Source organism: Hippoglossus stenolepis, chromosome 2 (assembly GCF_022539355.2).
Source record: "Hippoglossus stenolepis isolate QCI-W04-F060 chromosome 2, HSTE1.2, whole genome shotgun sequence".
Taxonomy (NCBI): Eukaryota; Metazoa; Chordata; class Actinopteri; order Pleuronectiformes; family Pleuronectidae; genus Hippoglossus; species Hippoglossus stenolepis.
Window position 1 is genome coordinate 5017362 of NC_061484.1, and position 20109 is coordinate 5037470.

General features: G+C 40.2%; 1 protein-coding gene and 2 non-coding genes across 5 annotated transcripts; 2 read left to right on the top strand and 1 right to left on the bottom strand.

The window, feature by feature from the left end:
* Nucleotides 1-12369: 12369 nt before the first annotated feature.
* On the top strand, nt 12370-12443 carry trnai-aau. Its single transcript has one exon. It is a non-coding gene; the product is annotated as a tRNA-Ile (tRNA).
* A 299-nt stretch (nt 12444-12742) lies between these two features.
* Nucleotides 12743-12814, top strand: trnaq-cug. The gene has a single exon. It is a non-coding gene; the product is annotated as a tRNA-Gln (tRNA).
* Nucleotides 12815-13591: 777 nt separating this feature from the next.
* Nucleotides 13592-19338, bottom strand: exosc9 (exosome component 9). 3 transcript variants are annotated; one of them, XM_047342078.1, is made up of 13 exons: nt 19144-19338; nt 18010-18104; nt 17719-17838; nt 17490-17592; nt 16640-16777; nt 16290-16372; nt 15546-15678; nt 15294-15382; nt 15064-15210; nt 14818-14943; nt 14704-14786; nt 14394-14469; nt 13592-14314 (listed from the first exon to the last, which is right to left on the bottom strand). In XM_047342078.1, the coding sequence occupies exons 1-13, from the start codon at nt 19207-19209 to the stop codon at nt 14254-14256; spliced, it is 1320 nt and encodes a 439-aa protein (XP_047198034.1). In that variant the 5' UTR covers nt 19210-19338; the 3' UTR covers nt 13592-14253. The 3 variants fall into 3 exon arrangements, 2 of the variants coding, with proteins under 2 accessions (XP_047198034.1, XP_047198028.1); XM_047342072.1 differs by lacking the exons at nt 13592-14314; nt 14704-14786 and having other exon boundaries at nt 14390-14474; nt 14806-14943; XR_007034709.1 differs by lacking the exon at nt 13592-14314 and having other exon boundaries at nt 14394-14472; nt 14704-14943; nt 19144-19337.
* Between the last annotated feature and the right edge of the window lie 771 nt (nt 19339-20109).

A 20109-nucleotide genomic window follows, 5' to 3' on the forward strand; every position in this document is an offset into this window, starting at 1 on the left:
TCCTAGTAATTCCTACTAAAATGTTGTGCAATCTCCCTGGACAAAGCAGATTGCTAAGAGACTGGCTGAGCCGAAAAAAGAAAATAGAACCCAGAACAACATAGTTAGTGCATACCTCTGCCAAAGCCCAACAGTCCCCTTAAATTCAATCAAGCTGGACTAACTTTCAAACACCCATAGAAATCAGTTCTGTTAACACCCTTGATTTCTTTTATTAAGATCCATTAACTATTCTCTGGGAAAACAGTAAAAGTGAAAAAAAAGACGCTGTATCTTACCCCTAATCCGTATGTGTATCTAAATGTATTGGGTTCTTCCCTGACCCACACCATCCAGTCGTTGTTGTATAATCTTGCTCACAAACAAACAAACCAGCAAACAAATGGACGGGGGAAAACACAACCTCCTTGGTGGAGCTAAATACACAAGACGTACACTATAAAACTTAAACTAAAGACAATTTGGGAGTTTTTTAAAGAGCTTTATTTAATCACTCTATGAATTAAATCTCAGTTTGTAGTTGGTTTAAATATTATCATCCGAAAATGGTACATTTTTCTCGACCCTAGATCAACCATTCAGAGCCATCAAACCTGACAGTATCAACCACATAGCAGAACCAACAGCACACGCAGGAGTGGGGTCTGAATTGTAGCCAAGGGTGTACCCCCTGACCGGCCACCCCTGGTGCCCCCTACCAGGTCACAAGGTGATAAGTTCATGTAGTATCATGGATGGATTAGTGACAAGACGATAGATACGTCTTCAACACACCCATTTGATCGGGTGATTCCTGTGGAGGCGCTCTCTCTCTTTAGTTTTAATAAGGGGGATGGTCGGGGAAACTCCAGAGAAACTTGCGCATTGGGGTTCTCGCATACACCCCCTCCGGAGACTGTCCAGAGCTTTTACAGAGTTCAGTGCATGTCTGCAAGCAGCTCTCGAGACATTGAGCAACCTAAAAGACACAAACTGACCAGGAAAAGATGCAAAACTGAACAGGCTGCAGGCCGACATTTGGCACCACTGTGCCAGAGTTCAGCCTGAAAGAGCTGCAGGCTGACCTTTGGCACCACTGTGCCAGAGTTCAGCCTGCAGCCTGTTCAGTTTTGCATCTTTTCCTAGTCAGTTTGTGTCTTTTAGGTTGCTCAATGTCTCGAGAGCTGCAGGCATTGCAGTAATATTTAACACAGTAAAAATGCAACATACTATTAGTGCTCCAGCCATTTAGTGGGTTTAAATTGACATTAGCACCTAGCTTAGCTGCTCTGATATTTCCCAGCCAAGCTGGAGTGCGAGTTTGACACAACATGTGAGGGGGAGGAGCTGCCTCACCACGCAAACCCCAGGAGAGTAACAGCTTCTAGAAGTCCTGTGTTTAATTTAGGCACTATTTTCAGAATTGAGCTCTGTGGCACTCTACGTACAAATATAAACTGTGGTGCACACCAGAGCAGAGTCCATACACCACATTTCAGAGGCTGGTGTGAATTCCTCACTGTGAAGGTGCATGGTCCAGGGCACAGCTTTAATGTCACCTTTGCGACTGTGTAATCTGGCAACACCGTCGCCCACAAGCAAAACTGCAATGGTGTCTTGCTCTAAACAATTGGTGCCTTTGTCTACTTGTTTAAACACACAGAGCAGTCAGCAGCGATGATGAGCCAGTGTCGTAGCTCTGATCTTCAGCACATTGAAGTAAAATGAAAAGAGCGAATAAGGTTAAGGTGCAGGATCAGTTAGTTCAACATTCTGGGGAGGCTGAGACTGATATTTCTGTAATGGCTGCATGATAAAATGAAGCTGGTTAGCTCTGCTTATAGAATGGGAAACAAGGGAAACTACTATCCTGGCTCTATGTAAAGTTTGTTTTTCATGGATTAAACCACTACTGGCTTATTTTTCTAAGGTTGAATGAAACATGACCAGAGGCATCATTTCAACAGACTTGCACTTTTTTCTCTCACTACAAAAAAATCCAGCAATGTCAACATTGAAATCAAAAGTTTAGCTTTGGTTTAGTTAGCTAATTCTAAGTTGATTATAGAGATATCCTTGTTAAATCACATGAGGGTCGGATCCAGGGGTGGATCCAGGGGGGGGCACTGGCCCCTGAAGTTTTTTGAAGAACACAATGTGCTTGACCAAGAAACCATTTTCAAAATAAATTCAATGATGTGTGTTATTGCTCAAAGCTATAGAGCTAAAAGTAAACAAGGACTGACCTAAATGATCACCTTACTGAATCGGGAATTGTGATGAACGTTGGACATATACTGCAATTGGCCCCTCTGTGTAAATTGTGGCCCCTTTATGGCCCCAGATTTAGAAAAATCCTAGATTTGCAACTGAATCGTGCTCCTATGGCAACTCCACCTAGATGATGGAGCAGATCGAAGGTAAACTGATCATCAGTTTACCTTCGCAGTTGATTAAAAAAAGATTGTTTAATAAAAATTTAAGTTGGCTTTAGTTTTACAACTTAAGATACCAAGATAGTTTCTGTTTTACTTTTTCCTATTTCATATATATTAATATTATTACATGGACCTTTGTTATTTTATCATTTACACTACATGCTGTACAATTTTTGTAGTAGATTTTGACAAATCATCCTCTTTTTGCTTCTACTGTAACACAAAATAATTTACATCTCATAATCTACTTTTAGATCAGTCAATAATATCCGTCTACATAATATTGTAATCACACGAAGTAGATTTGTTTTGTTGATTAATGACCAATTCATTAAGGGCACAGGCTGATCTATTTAGACCTCTGCTAATAGATATGGGGTTTCTACAGTACACATTACAATCTAAAAGCAGCTTAGCTAACTCTAACGGCTGCTGGTTGGCAATTTATCATCATTACAGTTTGGAAGACCTTAAAATATACAGGGGATATTCAACATCTTGTCCTATCTTTTAAGTATATGAATAAACTAGAGCTGGACATTAAACAGCTGACATTGACAAAAGAACCAAGGACAAAGCAACGATCCATGCATGACAGAAAGACCAGCACTTTCACTGATGCCCATCAACACCTAAAATAGAACTATTATTACAGACTACTTCAGTGCAAATGCTCTCATCTCATTTATCACTTCTGGTCCAAAGTTTTGCCATATTGACGACATTTGAGCTTTAGCAAAGACCTAACCATTGAGGTTAGGTCCTCAGCATGCATTGCCTACATGACTGGAAAGTTGAAGGAAATAGTTTGATAAACTGAGCCTGGTCCTTACTGTGTTTGTGTTTCTGCGTTCTTCCCCTGTGTGGCAGCATCCTTCAAAACTATATACTTATATCTGGCTTGACAGATAAGTGGACTGTGGATTCTTTCACCAACAATTAATTAAGAGAGGTATAAAATATACCTGGTAGATCTTTAGATTAATGTAATGCTTTAGTTTGGTACAAATGATTGAAATGTTTTTTTTTTTTTAAGATTTGGTGTGACTCAATGAAACAAAGGGTACATTAAGAATCTGGAAAGCTTTGGTGTTAAGTAAAAGAAGAAGTGAAGAAGGGACCTCTTGAGAAAACAAAAAGCAAAGCAGTTAGGGGAATGCACCATGCTCTTACTGCGTTCTAGTGCTATTTATAACAAGTGGATGCAAACACCAAACTCCTCTTATTAGGAAGAGGAACTCCTCTTCCAAAGCAAAGGATACTGTTGCTTTTAATTATAGCTGCTCCCTAACTAATTGGGATAAGGTTTCCCTGAAAAACAAATGTCACAACACTTTATCAGAATATTCTTTTCCTAGACACTGTCAATGTTGTGAGGTTTAACCCTTGTGTTGTGAGTTTTACAGTCCTTTTTCCTGGGGCATATCTGACACCTCTTCCTCTTACTCGCCCCGAGCGGGGCTGCTGCTAGGGCTATGGAGGAGGCCGGACACTCGGGTCGGGCGTCGTAGTCAAGAGCTCTCTGTGCGGCGGCGGCGGCTTTTACAGCCTTCACAACCGCGGCGGACGCGTCCGTGCGGGGGATGCGCTCCCTTCGTGCGATGAATGTATGTAGCTCTCAAGGTTAAAGCCTCTTGACCTCTTCGCTGGACAAATTGGGTTTGATTGACAGCTGCACTCTCAAAGAAGATAGTGAAGCCAAATCATCTAGTTCACCCCCTAGTGGCTGGAAGCAGTAAGGTGCTGTATATGTACTTTACCTCCTCCATGTTGGCATTGACCAAAAGTGCATGTTAAATCATGTTTTCTCAAATAGGGTTTCTGTCATTTTCGGTAGTTCTCATCCATTTCTGAGGTTAGTATAGTTTTTCATTAGTTATTTGATGCTCTAAAAACAGGGTGAAACATCATGATTGACAGCTGAGACTGAATTGCAATTGGTCGAGCATGTGTATCGCAGGGACCTCACTACCCCAGCTCAACTCCACGATCACTACTGCACAGACTCTGGCTCCAAATGACATTAAGATGCAACATGGCAGCACCCGAATACTTAAGCTTCATTTTTGAACAACCTACTGTATGGAAGTGAAGACACGTCATCCATTTTAATACACAATCCATGATCCTGACCAGGTCTAATCAGTGAGTGGTTATAAATACCTGTGTGCATGGGCAGAGGCTTGAAGGTATTATTTTCGATTAATCTGTTAATCTGACAGCCATAAAACAGTCTGATGTCCTACTGTGTGATGAAGAATGTTGAAATGCCAAGTTGTCAAGTTAGCTGAATGGTATTTTGCTAACTTGACAATAAAAAAAATGATATGACAAGAAATATGACGTGGAATCCAACACACAAATATAGGATAGTGGTCTATATGAGATCTTCAATAACACATGTACAGTCGATTTTTGATAACCACCATCCCACTCAGGCATGATCAAAATCAATACTATATGAATAATATAGTAATTACAACTTACACAAAAGTGACAGTAAATAATGCATTTAGATGTTATTCAGGTTAAAGATGTGTTATCAGCTAAATGTACTAGAGGTATCAAAAATATTGTATAGGGAATGGGCACAGTTCTGCTCTGGTAGGGGTTCTCTGCCATTTATATCGGACAATATAAGTGGCTTCTATTTTTCTGTTTAGTTTTTCTGTTTGGACGATATTTACTTTACATTTTCCTGTAAATAAATGTATCTAAAGTGTCTGCACCCTTCTCTTGTTATGTAACTTCCTGTGTCCCTTAGACAATAAAAGTAGGTTGTAATAGCTTTTCTAAATGCATAAATTGGAAACCAACAGTACATGGGTAAATGTACTTGGTTACTTTCCACCACTGAATGCAAACTGTCTGCTCCTGCAATTCCGCTACAGTTCAGCACTAAATGGGCTGAAAATACAAAAAAAGAAAACAGTTATAATCATTTAAACCTGCTTGTATTTACATGCACGTTATAAACATATTGCTATAAAAAGTAATGGTCTGTTCTTCAGACGAGACATTTACGTGTGCTAACTACACTAAAACCACTAAACCATCACTGAAACTAAATCACATTACCACCCATTCCTTCAAAACAATGACTATCTTTGTCCACCATTAAAGGAAAATGACACTTGAACTGTTTCAGTCGGATCAACTTTCAATTTTAAAACAATCTTATGTTTGTTTAAACCTACAGTCTATGGTTTGAACACATATAGAGATATACAGATAAAATGTAAGACAGCCAGCCTAGAATATACAATTTATGTACACTAATTTAACCACAGCCTTAAAATCCCTCGCTACACTGTAGTAGCTATTAAATTGTGCACTGTAATGGTTGTTATGGCTGTAACACTTATTATGCACTGAGTTGTCAAATAGTGAGTTTGATCTCGCACAGTATGCCTGTGTGTAATTTAATAAACTGAGTGAGCAGGCAACTGTGGCTTTGTGTGTGGGACTGTTGATGGCAGTGATGAGGGTTGGTGCGCAGTCACAGTCTGTGCTTTGTCCAGTACTTTTCCACTGTATGTGGGTGTGGGTGTGGGTGTGGGTGTGTGTGTGGGTGTGGGGTGTGTGTGTGTGTGTGTGTGTGTGTGTGTGTGTGTGTGTGTGTGTGCATGTTTGAAGAAAACACAGCTGCTCTTGCTCAACCTTATCAGCCAAACAAAAAAAAGAAAGAAAAAAAACATCTATCTTTTGATGCAGTGCTGAACTCTTGGGGAGGAGAATGATTTTTAGGCAGGATTACAAAATCAGTCATCCACCATGAGCACTACATAGCAGTAAGTCGTGTGTATTATGTTATGAGGGGGCAGCACTGCAGACACCGGCACCTCAATGTGTGCTTCACACAGCTCCCATTACACAAAGGTGCGGCTGAGCAGGGGTATGTGTCTCCCTCGGGTGCAGAGAAAACATGACAAATCTGAACTGAACGCAGCAGCTAACATATGAACATGCCAGAGCTCTGATTCATGCACACGTTACATTGTCTGAAGTGTGGCTCAATAGCTGCAACCTTCTCTGTTTGTATGTGCACAGAGACATTCTGTACCTGGGCGGTGTGTTGATTTGCATATCTTCTGTATCAGATTTCCAACAACTGCTGTAAAGATTTTTACTGTTTGTACTCTTCTGGTTGTGTTTTGCTCCACCTGTAAGTAAACAGGAGTCCCAAGTTATAGAGACAATAAAACACACTAAAAAAAAAACACTGCAATGCCACTCCTCTTCTTCAGGCAACCACAGACACACTGTTTCACACACAGCACCAGACTGTGACACATGTTTTTTCATTTAGATTAGATAGAGAACTAAAGAAGCCTTTCAGATGGCAAGTGAAGCGTAATCAAAACGTAGGAGTGCCACATTAGGAATAAGTTACAATCTTTAACAGATTTGTATTGTATAACAAAATGTCACCCTCGGGCGTTCATTATTATCTTTATGCAGAGAGGATGATGGTATAGAGCATTTCACAGGCCAGCGGCAGGCAGAGATTTTTTATCTTACTTCAGGGAAAAGGAGTTTATTTCACAAGATGATCCCAAAGCTGCACATTCTACTTTATGATGCCTGTAGGGCAGTGGTCACCAACCTTTTCGAGCCCGAGATAACTTTTTAATACCAAACGTAAGCCGAGATCTACCACCCTGATATCTACCAAAAAATCCACTTAGGAGAGTCATATTTATTATTTTTTGCAATTTCTGTTAAAGGCTGCATAAATATACACAAAGAAAGGCAGTTGTGTACTCAAATATATACCAGTACTATACAGTATGAAGCCGTGCATAATCTGCTCCTGTGAATATTTCACAATAGCATGACAGCTGTCATGCTTAATTAATTGGTGTTTATAACAAGTCAAGCAGTGGTTTGTCCTGGCAGTACACCACTGCCAAAAACTCATTAGTCATTATGTCATGGTTTTATGCTTATTTATTAGAGATTGTTTCGTTTTCTTTAGCATTTTGAAATTGGTTGTTTTAAAAAAAAATTGTGAATTACTAAAGATATAATCTGATGAACATTATGAAAAGAAATCTGGCTTGTGTAGACTGCTAATATCTATGAACAGGTCAAATTTGATGTGGATCTGAATAATGATCTGGATTCTGTTAATCAAATTAAGTGGTGTTCTTTATTCAGTTACTGTACAGTGCACAGCAACAAATATAGCTGAATGCGTATTTTGCCTGGGTTTAATGTGAGCAGTTTGCAGAACATTTTCGTGCAGATTGTAGCCTAGATGTATCTGATCGCAATATGCAATGTGGCCAATAAGGCTTGGTGGACGCATGCTCTCTCTGAATGCCCTTCTAGTTGTGTTCAGGTTTTATTACCACTCTCACTCCTGCTGAAGTCCACCATTGATCAGCTTGTGATCTAACTGTCACATCTGCTTTGACCCCCTCTTGAAAAGGACACTCTGCTTCGAAGTGTGGCTATTACCACTTTCAGGCTGGTAGCTGGCTTTAAATTAGCAGAAGGTAAATGAAAGGTTTATGACCACAGAGAAGAGCAACAGCTGGTTTTAATCATGTTGGAACGGGTGGGTTTCTCTACGAGATTGTATGGTCTGGACCTTACTGTGTAAAGTGCCTTGAGAAGAGTTGTGCAAGTTCGCCAAGTTGTCACAGGAGACTATCTGAACCTTGGAATTGCGGTGGAGAAAGTGCTTATGAGATATGCAACAACAGAAACACAAGGACACGGTTTTTTGCAACAGTAACATGATGTGAGGATTGAAATGCATAAGGGAGCGTCTCTCAGGCAGAAGGACAATATACTGTAGTCAAAGCAGCAGTGAAGAAATAGTACAGCCCTCAGGAGGAGCTGAAACTACAGACCCAAAGACAGGATTAGGAGCTGCTCTGACACAAAGTGGAAACCCTCCAGCATTTAAAGAGACCATGCTTAAAACTGAGAAAGAATGTGTGGCTGTTGTTTTTGGTGGGAGAAAGTTCCACCGGTAGGAAGCCGTTCCTGAGCAAGAGACTGAGGCTCCAGAGAAATGACAAAAATTGTAATACAGTATACTGTATGTTCCTGGACATGACATGGTGCTACAAATACTTTGAGCAGAACATTCTTAGTTGAGGGTAGCACTAAGAGGCCAGGAGGAACTGAGATTGAGACCATTAACATGGATAGTTATTTACCTAAACTGCTTTCATACATGCACTGAACTCCAGAGAATATCTGGACTGATCAGATTGGTGTTTCCATCCCCAGCTACTCCGTTCTGTGTACAAAAGTGTTTTTTGGCAAGACACTGATCCCCATATCTCCCCATGGCTGTACCAGGAGTGTATGAGTGTTATAGAAAAAGTGCTGCACATAGATACCCTGTATGAATGAGTGTGTGAATGCGTCAAGGGCAAAACTGTTCTAGAAAGAGCTTTGAGTGGTCATCAAGACTAGAAAAGAGCAATATTAACCCAGACCATCCTTACCATCTCAGAAGAGAGAATCCACACAATGCTAGGCTAAAGGATTGATCAAATTTATTCAAAAGGAGAAAAGAAATAAAGAGCAACATTGAGTTAGAAGTGGTTGAGTGTTCAGGATTCATCTAAAAGGAAGAAGTTTTTTTTTCCTGACTCACTGAGAGGGGAGATCAGTCGTGTTCATTCCTCTCACCCCGGGGCAGAGGGATGCCTTGAGCGGGCCAGAGAATGTGTTTACTAGCAGAGTATGAACATACTGTTGTATGAAGACACAGAGCAAAGTATGACGTGTAGGTCAAAGTAAAAATACGACATCCACATCATCCGCAAGGTTGGTATAGATTTTATTGCATGACTGTTTATTACTTTTCCAGCTTTTGCCAACCAGTCAAGTAACTGTGGAATAAAATATCAGCGGTTTAGCCAATTTTGAGAGTTTTGAAACCTCCTCACCTGGGTTTCCACAAAGCAGTGGTGGATCTAGGATTTAGGCCAATTTTATGTCCAATATCCATCACAGTTCCTGATTCAGTAAGGTGCACATTTAAGCCATTCCTTGTTTACTTTAAGCTATATAGCTTTGGTTGAGGGACCGCTGACAGGAGTCACCGTTTTCTGGAGTCAGAGGTTAAACACAGCTGATTGACAGTCAACGATGGCAAAGCAAATACTACAGCTAGAGAGTAAAAGATGTGTTCGCACAACAGTTAAAGAGGGAGACAGCATTAGAGGTCAGGATTTTGCACCTAGAATCACTGTCAATTTTTGATTTTATGGTGTTGCTGATTGTATAATGGTTTAAAATGAGAGTAGAGCAATAAATCACCGCTTCCACAGCACATATCACTAGAATGGCACTCAGTAGAGCATATATCTCCACAACGACCCAACAGTCCCATTATGTTCAATCAAATTACACATATACTAAGAGATTTCAGTTCCCTAGAGGTGCCTTATATTTTTCATCAAGATACATGAATTGTTCCCTGGGGAAACGGTGAAGACGAGAAAACAAACAAAAAACCAACCGACAGGAGTGAAAACAAAACCTCCTTGCTGTTTATAATAATTCAAATTGCTTAATTACATATCTTGGAGACTCAGTTGGAGGCCAGTGTATCACATGATTCCATTGTATCCTTGAGATATCTCTGCATGGTCTTACAGTTATGCATCCTGTTCACCCTCACAGATCAATCATTGTGAGGTTGGGTGTGTGTGTTCGATCTGTGAAGTGAAGCTGAGAGTGACTGGTACAGCTGGCACTAACTGCTCAGATGGAGGCAGCCTGAGTAAACAGTCATACAACACTTGCTGTTTAAAAGCTTTTATCGTGGTTCACTGATTTTAGATAAAGACATGAGGTGAGTCTGTGTCATACATCATGTCATATATCAACCAATTACAGCATATGAATGGTCAGAACCGCAACTGTCTCTAAACTGTCAAGATTCTCAGAGAGTGGACCTGGTGTGATGTTGACTTTGGCATGAGGAAATTCTGAGTTTCATGAACAAGACTCCTTCCTAGTTTTTTTCCATTTCAAAAAGTGAGCCGCATCTTTTGGAAAGCTCTTTCTTTTCTCTCTTTTCTCCAAATAATGGAAAAGGAAAGTTTAGCCTTGGAGGAAGTTTCTAAACCATTTCAATATCCAGGTTCCTATGATAGTACACACATCTTGTCTAGTTAAACCTTATAAAACCAGCATGTCAATCAATCAAATCAATCATATTTTATTTGCATAGCCCATATTCACAAACCACAATTTGTCTCATAGGCCTCAACAAGGTGTGCCATCCTCTGTCCTTAACCTTCAACAAGAGGGTTTATAGAGAAAACTGAACTCAGAGAACCCTTGAGTCCAATTGATGTAGGTACAGGCCTCTGGCTCCTGGCTGGGCTCTGCTGCCCTCTGCTGGTTTCTGGTGATCACCGCAGTGCTTGCAGAGAGCCTTGCAGAGGTGATAGTGAAGCTGAGAGGAGGGGCCTCAACGTTTTGGATGCCATAAGTGTTGACTCTATGAGCATTTCTACCGGTAGATCTGGATCCTGTTGAGTTGGCAATTCATTTTCTTTGACTAACTACAAGTTGATGTGGGTTATTGCTTCAATGATCTGAAGGTTACCTACTTCAAGAAAAGGATATGTTGTGCACACCATCCAGGTGACTGAATACTAAGAGGCAGATGGACACAATATTTAAAACCCAGCAGCAATATAATTATTTTACTTATTTGGATGTTATAAAGTAGGGTACATTTCATTAAATATATTTCTTATTTCCATTTATATTTACGAATATGTTCACATTATCTGTTTTTGTTTCCATTTGTTTGTTTGTTTGTTTGTAAGAGAAGAAACCATACAGTTTTTGTGTGTATCCAGGTTTTTTGTTTTCACTTTCTTTAACATTGTGAGAGGGTGTTTTTCAATGTTTTCATTGATTTGTAAGATTTGAATTCATGTCTCTGGAAGAAATCTGTAATGTTTAGGGGAATGATAACTATGAGTTTTTATGAGATTTATGAAATCCAGATCTAGTGAATTTAAATGCTGTTTCATACGGGGACCGTTGGGCCTTGGTGGAGGTGTGTACTCTCCTGAGTGACATCCCAGTTCTTTAATGTCATTAAAAGTCATCAATAAAGAGAGGGCAAGTAACATTAGATCCCGCCTACTTCAGTCAGAGTGAACCTGTAGCAGGTGCACTCACCCAAAATGGATTTACATTAGGGACTTTTACTTTTAGGTATATTTAAAATCAAATGCTTTTGCTCAAGAAGAAAGGTTAATCTGGTATTTTTACTTTTACTCGAATACATTCTTGTCTATTTGTAATTCTACAAGTAAAATGTTTGAATAATTTCTCCACCACTGTAGTTTACATGAATAAAAAATGTCTTTAGTTGATATGAACCATAGCCAAGATATCAGTTGTTCAGGAGCTGCTTAGAGTATAAGATCATTTTGTTTTCTGGATGTCACCCTGAGCCAGAGCAAATATTCATTACATAAGAAGAAAAAGCAGGAGTCAGGAACTGTGGCAAAATTAATAAAGTGAAAAATTATTGCGATAAGTTCAGCATATTTTTCTATGTTTTTGAATATGTCCCAACATGTCCACAGGGCAAATGTTTCCTCAAAGACTGAATGGACTAATGTGCTCCTCATCCAAATCATCAAAGTACAGAAAAGGACAGTTCGACAAGGATCATAAATCACGGCTCATCAGACAGCCCATCGTTTATCAACAATGACATCAGGAAGCTTGACACCAAACGATGATGAGTTTAACCTAAATAAAGTCAGTGGAGAGTCTAGCTGAGAAGTGGATTATGGGCATTTTCTTTCACGGTGGATACACTGTGATAAGGACATGTGACGTGCAGGTGAGGTACTAATTATATCTGCACACAACATCAGCTTGAGACGACAAAAATAAATAACATATGTGCACTATATAAAGAATGTCACCTACCCTGTGCGCTTAAGGCCGGTTAGCTCAGCTGGTTAGAGCGTGGTGCTAATAACGCCAAGGTCGCGGGTTCGATCCCCGTACTGGCCAACTGTTCGTTTTAACGTCTGACTCAACGTTATTGGATCATGCGGAAACAACTGACCGATGCGCATCAGTTTGTGTTTTCCTCCGCACAGTTCTTCTGGTGGACGGAATCTAACATGCTAACAGCACAGTCCACCGATGAGAACGTGTTAATGTTCCCATCGAGAGATACTTTGTCCCTTGTGTTTTCAGCGTCACATGTTCAGCACAGTGCTAGTGAAACATATCACATATCAACATCAACCAACTGTGAATGAGAGGCAGATATTTAATAGACTTGATCATCAATGTAGTGTTACATGGGTTCCATGGTGTAATGGTTAGCACTCTGGACTCTGAATCCAGCGATCCGAGTTCAAATCTCGGTGGAACCTAAATTTTCTTTGGTGAAGGACCTCATTTAAACGACGACTTTAAAGAAGTGTTCACGTGTCACTTTACTCAATTGTATTGAATTTGCCCCTGAGACTCCCCACATGCCCTTTAGACCTTTTACCCATCTCGGAACAGTGGAACAGTGGTGAATATCTGGGCTAAATATCCTTTAATACTATTTAACACAAAACAGTTCTGTTGTTAAAGTTCACTTTAAACATCAATACATTTGAAGTAACTGGTGACCAATTCTTCAATTGCAAAAAAAACGACAGAAAAAAATAAAATGCCTCCATACCGTGGCTCCAGTGTCCGAGAGCCCCGATGTTCATACTAGACTCAAAACAGCATCATTTACACCGTGTTTGAACAATGTCCTCTGTGATCCTCCTCCTAGTTTCTAATGCAGAAACTGCAGAGCATGGTATCTACATCATGCTTAGGATCAACTCATTTTCAGGTAACAAAAAAATGTTGCTGTTTCAGATGTTAATACTGTGATGAAAACCTAACTGTCAATATTATATTCCCTTTCTCAACATACTTGTGAGACAAACAGCAGTTACTGTGCAGTAAAGTGTTACGTGGACTCAAACACTTCACCCACCCCTCCATCGGCATAGTGGTGAGTAGATAGAGTGAATTTTCATTTTTGGGTGAACTATCCCTTTAAGGTTAAGTCCTGTATTAATGCTGTCAATATTTTACATTCCAGCCACTAATTGGGCTTTCTGGAAACAAACTCATCATAGTAAAGAAGAGAGCAAAATCAAAACTCTTACAAAAAACAAGATTTATTTATTTTCTTTTTTCTCTCGATTCCCAATCCGAACCTCAGACAATATTTTTCTTACCAAATACACCACTTAACAAATGCTACAGAAAAGTTACAACACATCAAAGTGGAGAGTATTTTCTTTAATTATCCCTATTTGAAATATAACTTTTTACATGGTTTCATGAGTTTAAAAAAAAGGAGTAAGAAATCGTAAGTGTTTTTTGTAAAGGAAATCTGCTTTTGAACCAAACGGCTTCAAACAGAAGTTAACTTGTTCTCATGTTAACAATCCAACATTGTGATGTATATGTATTTGAGTCCAGTTCTCTGTTACAGCAGACGGATCATTTCAAACCAGGATGGTCTTCATCATGAGGAGGTGCTGCAGTACGGTGGCCGAGACGTCTCACACCAGCGTATTATCAGTAAACATGAAAGAGTTCCTTACTACAGTCAAGAGAGCCGTCAGTTGTGAATACCATAATGACAGCTCACTTGACCCATACATCCATGACTTGACCGCAGGAAGTAACTGGTTTCATTGTCAACATCTGTTTTCCCAGTGATGTAGTTGTGTGAGCCGTCTCAGCCTCCGTATTGCAGAGTCACTGCTGCACATGAACACATGAGTACAATGAGCACAAATGGCTCCTTAATTCATTATTTTTGTCTTTTCTTGGTTGATGCTGCCCCCTTCTGGTGCAAACTGGATTCGGTTTTTCTGGAAAAAAAAACATGTGACCTTTCTTAGTAACCAAATACAGTGTTTAAATATATACAGTATAGGTTGCTTGACTTACTTAGGAGCTTTGTCAGGTTTCTCTGGATGAAGTATGACCACTTCCTCCTCTTCGCTGTCAGATATTTCAACCACATCTCCTATAAGATATAACGAATTCACAACTTATGTTTTCATGTTCATGAAAACAAAACATACCGAATAATTATTTATTATTAGCTAACATACATAATATTTAAATATGTTTGGGAGACACTTGTTTTTGAAACATTTCTATAAGTTTTGCTTTGCTTTCTTAACTTTTGTGAGCGTAAATGTTCTTTTCTTGTTTATCTATGTTTACATGAAAATCTGATTTAAAAAATAATTACCTCCTTTGCGCTCTTCTTTTTCATACTTTTCCTCTTCCATCTGTGATACCCTTCCCTCCTGTTCTTCACCACTGTTGTCACTTCCCCCATTTTCTCCTCCTCCTCCTCTCCTCCTCCTCCTCCTCCTCTTCCTCCTCTTCCTCCTCCTCCTCCTCCTCCTCCTCCTCTAGGCCCCAGGTGTTCTGCAGCCCCTGCCCCACCTGCCCCACACCTGGGACGGGCACAACCGGGGATGGTACCCTGGTACGTGTGGTTAAGGAGCAGCAGTGGATTCAGGCAAAGTATCAGGGGGGAAAAGAATAATGACACATTTCCGTGCTTGATATACTTCAGTTGATATTCAGACTCAGTTTAGGATACATCTGAGGTGGGACCTCGGCTTTCTGGACGATGTCATTGGCCCTCTCTGTCACGTCCATCATTTCCATCGGAGTCTCGTCCATTTTCAAAGCTGTGATTCGCTCCAGAGGAATAGACTCTGCATAACCACACCTACCACCCGCCTTCCTAGAAATGTTTAAAATTCAGAGTTATTATCTGGAGTGTCCAGCGTTTCATTCTTTAGTCAGAGAGGTGATGCTACTGCTCACCTGGCTTTCTTGTCATTCTCCAGGGCTTTGCCGATGAGCTCTGTGATTTCAGACACTTTGACGCTGGCGATTTTACTGCATCTCATAACCTTTAACACCAAATACAAATATTGACATGGCATGAAGTGTGTGTTGGAGAGCTGCTTTTCCTGGAATTATAGGAGTTAGTAAAACTCCCCTCGAACACATAGGATCTTCTTGACTTCAGCTTCTATGATGACAACACAATACTAATATTCAGAGTCTGTTCACCTGGTCCTTTAGCAGCATGATGCCCCCGCTGGACTGGATGGAGCAGATTTCTCTGTGTTTGTTCATAGCGATCATCAGCAAGCCATCCATCACCCGCTCCTCTCGCTCACAGGGGTCCACCAGCAAGTATGTTCTGTAGAATTAAATCATCATTTAAATTTTTAAACGACGGTTATATTTTTCTAAGAATGCAGCAAGCATTTTCAGGTCTGTGTTGTGTCTGCAGGTATTAATATTTAGGCATCATACACCCCAACATCATCCACCAATAAAAGTAAAGTTGCCTGTAAGTATTCTCAAAGACCCACTTACTGCTGCTAGCTGAACGACACATATTACTTTAAGCACATGGTGTTAACTGCAGGACACAACAGTGGAGCAACACAGATCTTTCACTCATCTCGACAGTCAGAAAAATATTTTAAGAGATAAAAGTGAGGAGGGAGAATGTCCCAGTGGAAATTACTCCATTCAATATACGAGGATCTGGTGGAAATGGCTGTAGTTGCACTAATTGCATTTTGAGGAAGCAGTGACCAGTTAGCTCCATATAGCCGATTTATGACCTGCACTGAACTCCGTCATTCTCCGGAGGGGCGGTGAGTGAGAATGTAGAGCACTTATGATGAAATAGCGCAGGAGAATACACTTTATTTTTTACTTCATTTCAATTTGAACTTGGAGATATTATTCTTGATGATATCACTGAACAGTGTGGAATTTAAATTGTCTGAAGCACCTCACCCTTGCTGGAAGAAGGAGAAGCTGACACTTATGGGCATGTGGTAGATACTCAGAGGAATAGGGTCTCTCTCCTCTTGACTGTACTGATGGAGCACAATACAGAACAAATACAAAAATTACAACAAGGTCAGAGAAGGACACAAGATGTCTGTGAAAAGAAAACTGTTCTCACGTTAAATCTGTTTGTGTTGTTTGTTTGTTTTGGCCATAAAAAGATGTGTAAACAAGCAGAGTTCATGATTGATCACTGGTTATCTGTGGTACCACTGTAAGTACCGTCAGTACATCACATGACAGAGCAGTTTGGGGAAGGAAAGTAGGGACACTGTCTGCTGCTGCTGCTGACTCACCACTGTGACTTCATCTCCCTGGATGCTGACATCAGGGCGTCTGAAGTGGCTCAGAGCGCTGATGGCTGCAATGCTGGCAGCGTCCATCAGGTTCCCATCATGATTCAACAGGTGAACGTCCACTCGGATCTGCCACACCTAATCTCACACACACACACACACACACACACACACACACACACACACACACACACACACACACACACACACACACACACACACACACAAAATCATCACCACATCTCTCTTGTTTTGTTTGTGTGCATGTGTTGACAAAAAGATTGAATGGAAAAGTATTTGTTGTTATCACGTTTGTCCCGGGCCAAATTCATGACTATAAGCAGTTGATTACTATAACCAAATTGTGGAGCTTCTGAATGATAATCCCAGGATTTGAGGGAAAGATAACGGCAGTTTTGAATATATGGGATATATCACATAGCACACTCACGTATGCACACACACTCGTCCTGATTCCAGTCGCTCTCTTTCACTGACGCACACACACACACACACCGAAACACAAACTCACTACCATAAACAATGTCATCGAACATATGTGTTAACTCAGACTGGGTGAAAACAACAGAATGTAAACTTGGACAAAGTATGGAGAGCCAGAGGAGATGGAGGGGCGCGCTCGGTTTGGCTCGACTTGGTTGTCACAGACACAGAGAGGAGCAGTGAGTCACTGACAGAGCCGAATTAGTTAAACGGTATTTGTATAGGAACGATTCTGTCCCAAGCTTTTTGATCCATATGAACGGTTGATCACTCTATCTGGTTTAGGCTGGATGTTATAATGTATTTCCTTAAAATGTAACATACTGTGTGTCTGTGTGTGTTTTACCTTTTCTCCAGACACCACACACAGGGACTCAGTATCAATGCACTTGGAGTTCCTCAGGCATCTCTCCAGCTGTCTGTTCAGCTTCACCGATAACTCTGACTGTCTGGAGGGAAAGAAAAAACACACGTGATGGGCACTTCCTGCAGTAACAGCTCCATCTGACAGTACAAGTCCTATACAGCATGAAGTGTACAAAAGTACAAACACAATCTCTGTAGTTTTTCCTAACCTGCCCTGTTCAAATGCTGGTGAGGCCATGGGTGACAGCTCGATGTTGAAGAACATGATTCCCTCATTTGGTCGATTCTCCTTTGGAGCCACCAGCTCACAGGACACCTGACCCATGACCCTGTGTAGCACATTGATACTCCACCATCACATTATGTTATATAGATATAATACAGTGTTTTTAATAAAGACTGAAGTCTCTATATGAATTGGAAATGGAGATTGTTCATTTTGAAACCCATGAAAGTTCGACCTTTAACAAAAATCGTTTAAAAGATGTGATCCTATGTACCTGGTTTTCCCCAGATCCACAAAGCAGCATCCATAGTCTGTGCCAAACGTGATCTTTATCTTTCTGTAGTCGTAGGTCTGTCTTCCATCCAGGCGCTGCAGAGAGACAACAGGACAAGTTCAGTGGTATAGAAAAAGAAAAAAAAAGACTATCACTTTGTAAGTGAGATTGACAAGTCTTCCCCCAACATGACTCAAAGTCTGAGAACAATGCAGAGAAGAGGCACTAAATGAAGCACGGGACATCAGAATCAGCTTTATTGCCCAAGATTGTTTGCACATACAAGGACTCTGTCTCTGGTTTTACATTGCTCTCAGTGTACTTACATAAAAAAGAACAGAATAGAGAACAATAGAAAGAATGGTACAAAATAAACACTACATGTTATTGTGGTAGATAGTCTGAACTGTACTGTACAATAGCATGTGAGAAAAAAGTGAGAGAGTATACAGTTTACTGGATCCACTAATGACCAACACCATGAAAGTATACACACTATGAGAGTATGGGTCAATGACAACTGGGGCTTCTCAAAAGTTGTGTTGTTTTCTTTAATCATGTGCGCAAAGTTGTTATCCTATGGGAACAAGTTACTATCTTTTGTGCACAAGATAAATAAGTTGTGCACACAGAGTTCATATCTGCATAGTAAAGACAAGTTGCATTTATAGCTTTTAAGAGTTTTTTAATTTCTCAAGTATTAAACACAGTCCTTCTGTCGCCTGAGCCTGTTGTTCTTCAGTGTGAACAGCAACAATCCTCTGTCTCTGTGCAAGAGCAAGAGAATTTCATTGTATCACATTCCCAGGTGAATATAAAACTTTATTAGCTGAGTTTTCTCAAAGCTATAGTACAAATCTGGTGGCTGTGTGCATCTGAGTGATTAAAACACAAACATCTTCTTAGAATTAATGTCTTTGCTATCCTCAAGATAATAAGATCAGAGCGATAAGATGAGACTAAACTTTATTGAGAATAGAATAAAAATAGTCAACAGTTTCTAATTAAGTGTATTTGTGGAAGAAAACTGACTTTTGTAGATTCAAAGAAGTAAATGTATGGCGTGCACAAGTCAACTGGTTCAGTTTGTAGTAAACAGGACCAGTGAGAAGAGACGTAGTGAAAACTGCTCACCTTCTTCTCCTGGATGGCTTTCAGCAGGAAGTCCCGCTCACAGTTGGACAGAGGTGTGTCCTTCATCCTGACTGCAGTGGCTCGACCTGTATTCAAACAATCTTATTCGCCACAGCACTGCTTCAACCTGTCTATGGCTCCAACAAGCATGGAGCAGCCATCAATGTTTTCTCAACTCTAACCCGGAAGTGCAAAAGCCGGTAACGCCAGCCGCCGTTTGCAAAGTGATGCTCGTCTATTCGTGGTGTTACGGTACAGGCGGGAAGAAAGTGGAAAAAAGGCCGAAAACACGTTGAATGTTTAATGTCACCTATCATTGACGCTTTATTTAATAAGTAAAAATGATTTTGGGTTTGGATTATTATTTGTGTGTTTTTTTTTTAACTAATAAAGGACAAGTCGGCTGCATTCGTATTATGAAATTCATAATTTTCTCATATTTAATATTATTTAAATATGGTGGTCACAATAAACCACTAAACTACAATCTTTCTTGTTCATGGTGACCCCCACTGTCTGTGTGTCAAGTTTCAAGAGATGTTACGGTAGAAACTTAAACAAATTAAAAAGAGAGTCGTCTCAATTTTCATTATGGCATCCATAACTAATCTTTAAAGGTGATGAAGACTTTTCACCTCTCTCTTGTTCATGGTGTTGCTTCAGAAGATTCTGAATAAGACCCTAAAACTTGAAACCTGTTGTAGACTTCAGTTGTCATAAAAACTCAAAAGGTGTTTAGTTTGTCCAGTTTGGGCTACTGTAAAAAACATTCCAACCCTCTGCAGGGTCCATCTCCTGACACTCTGCATGGTACCACAGGCAACAGCTGTCACACTGAATCTGTTTCATTTATTGTATTTGATCATGCTTGGCAATAATTAACACAAGGGTTAGAATTAGTCCAGGTGACATTTGAGTTATTTTCAAGGTTTTTTAGGACTCAAGTAAATATCTGACCAGGAGCTT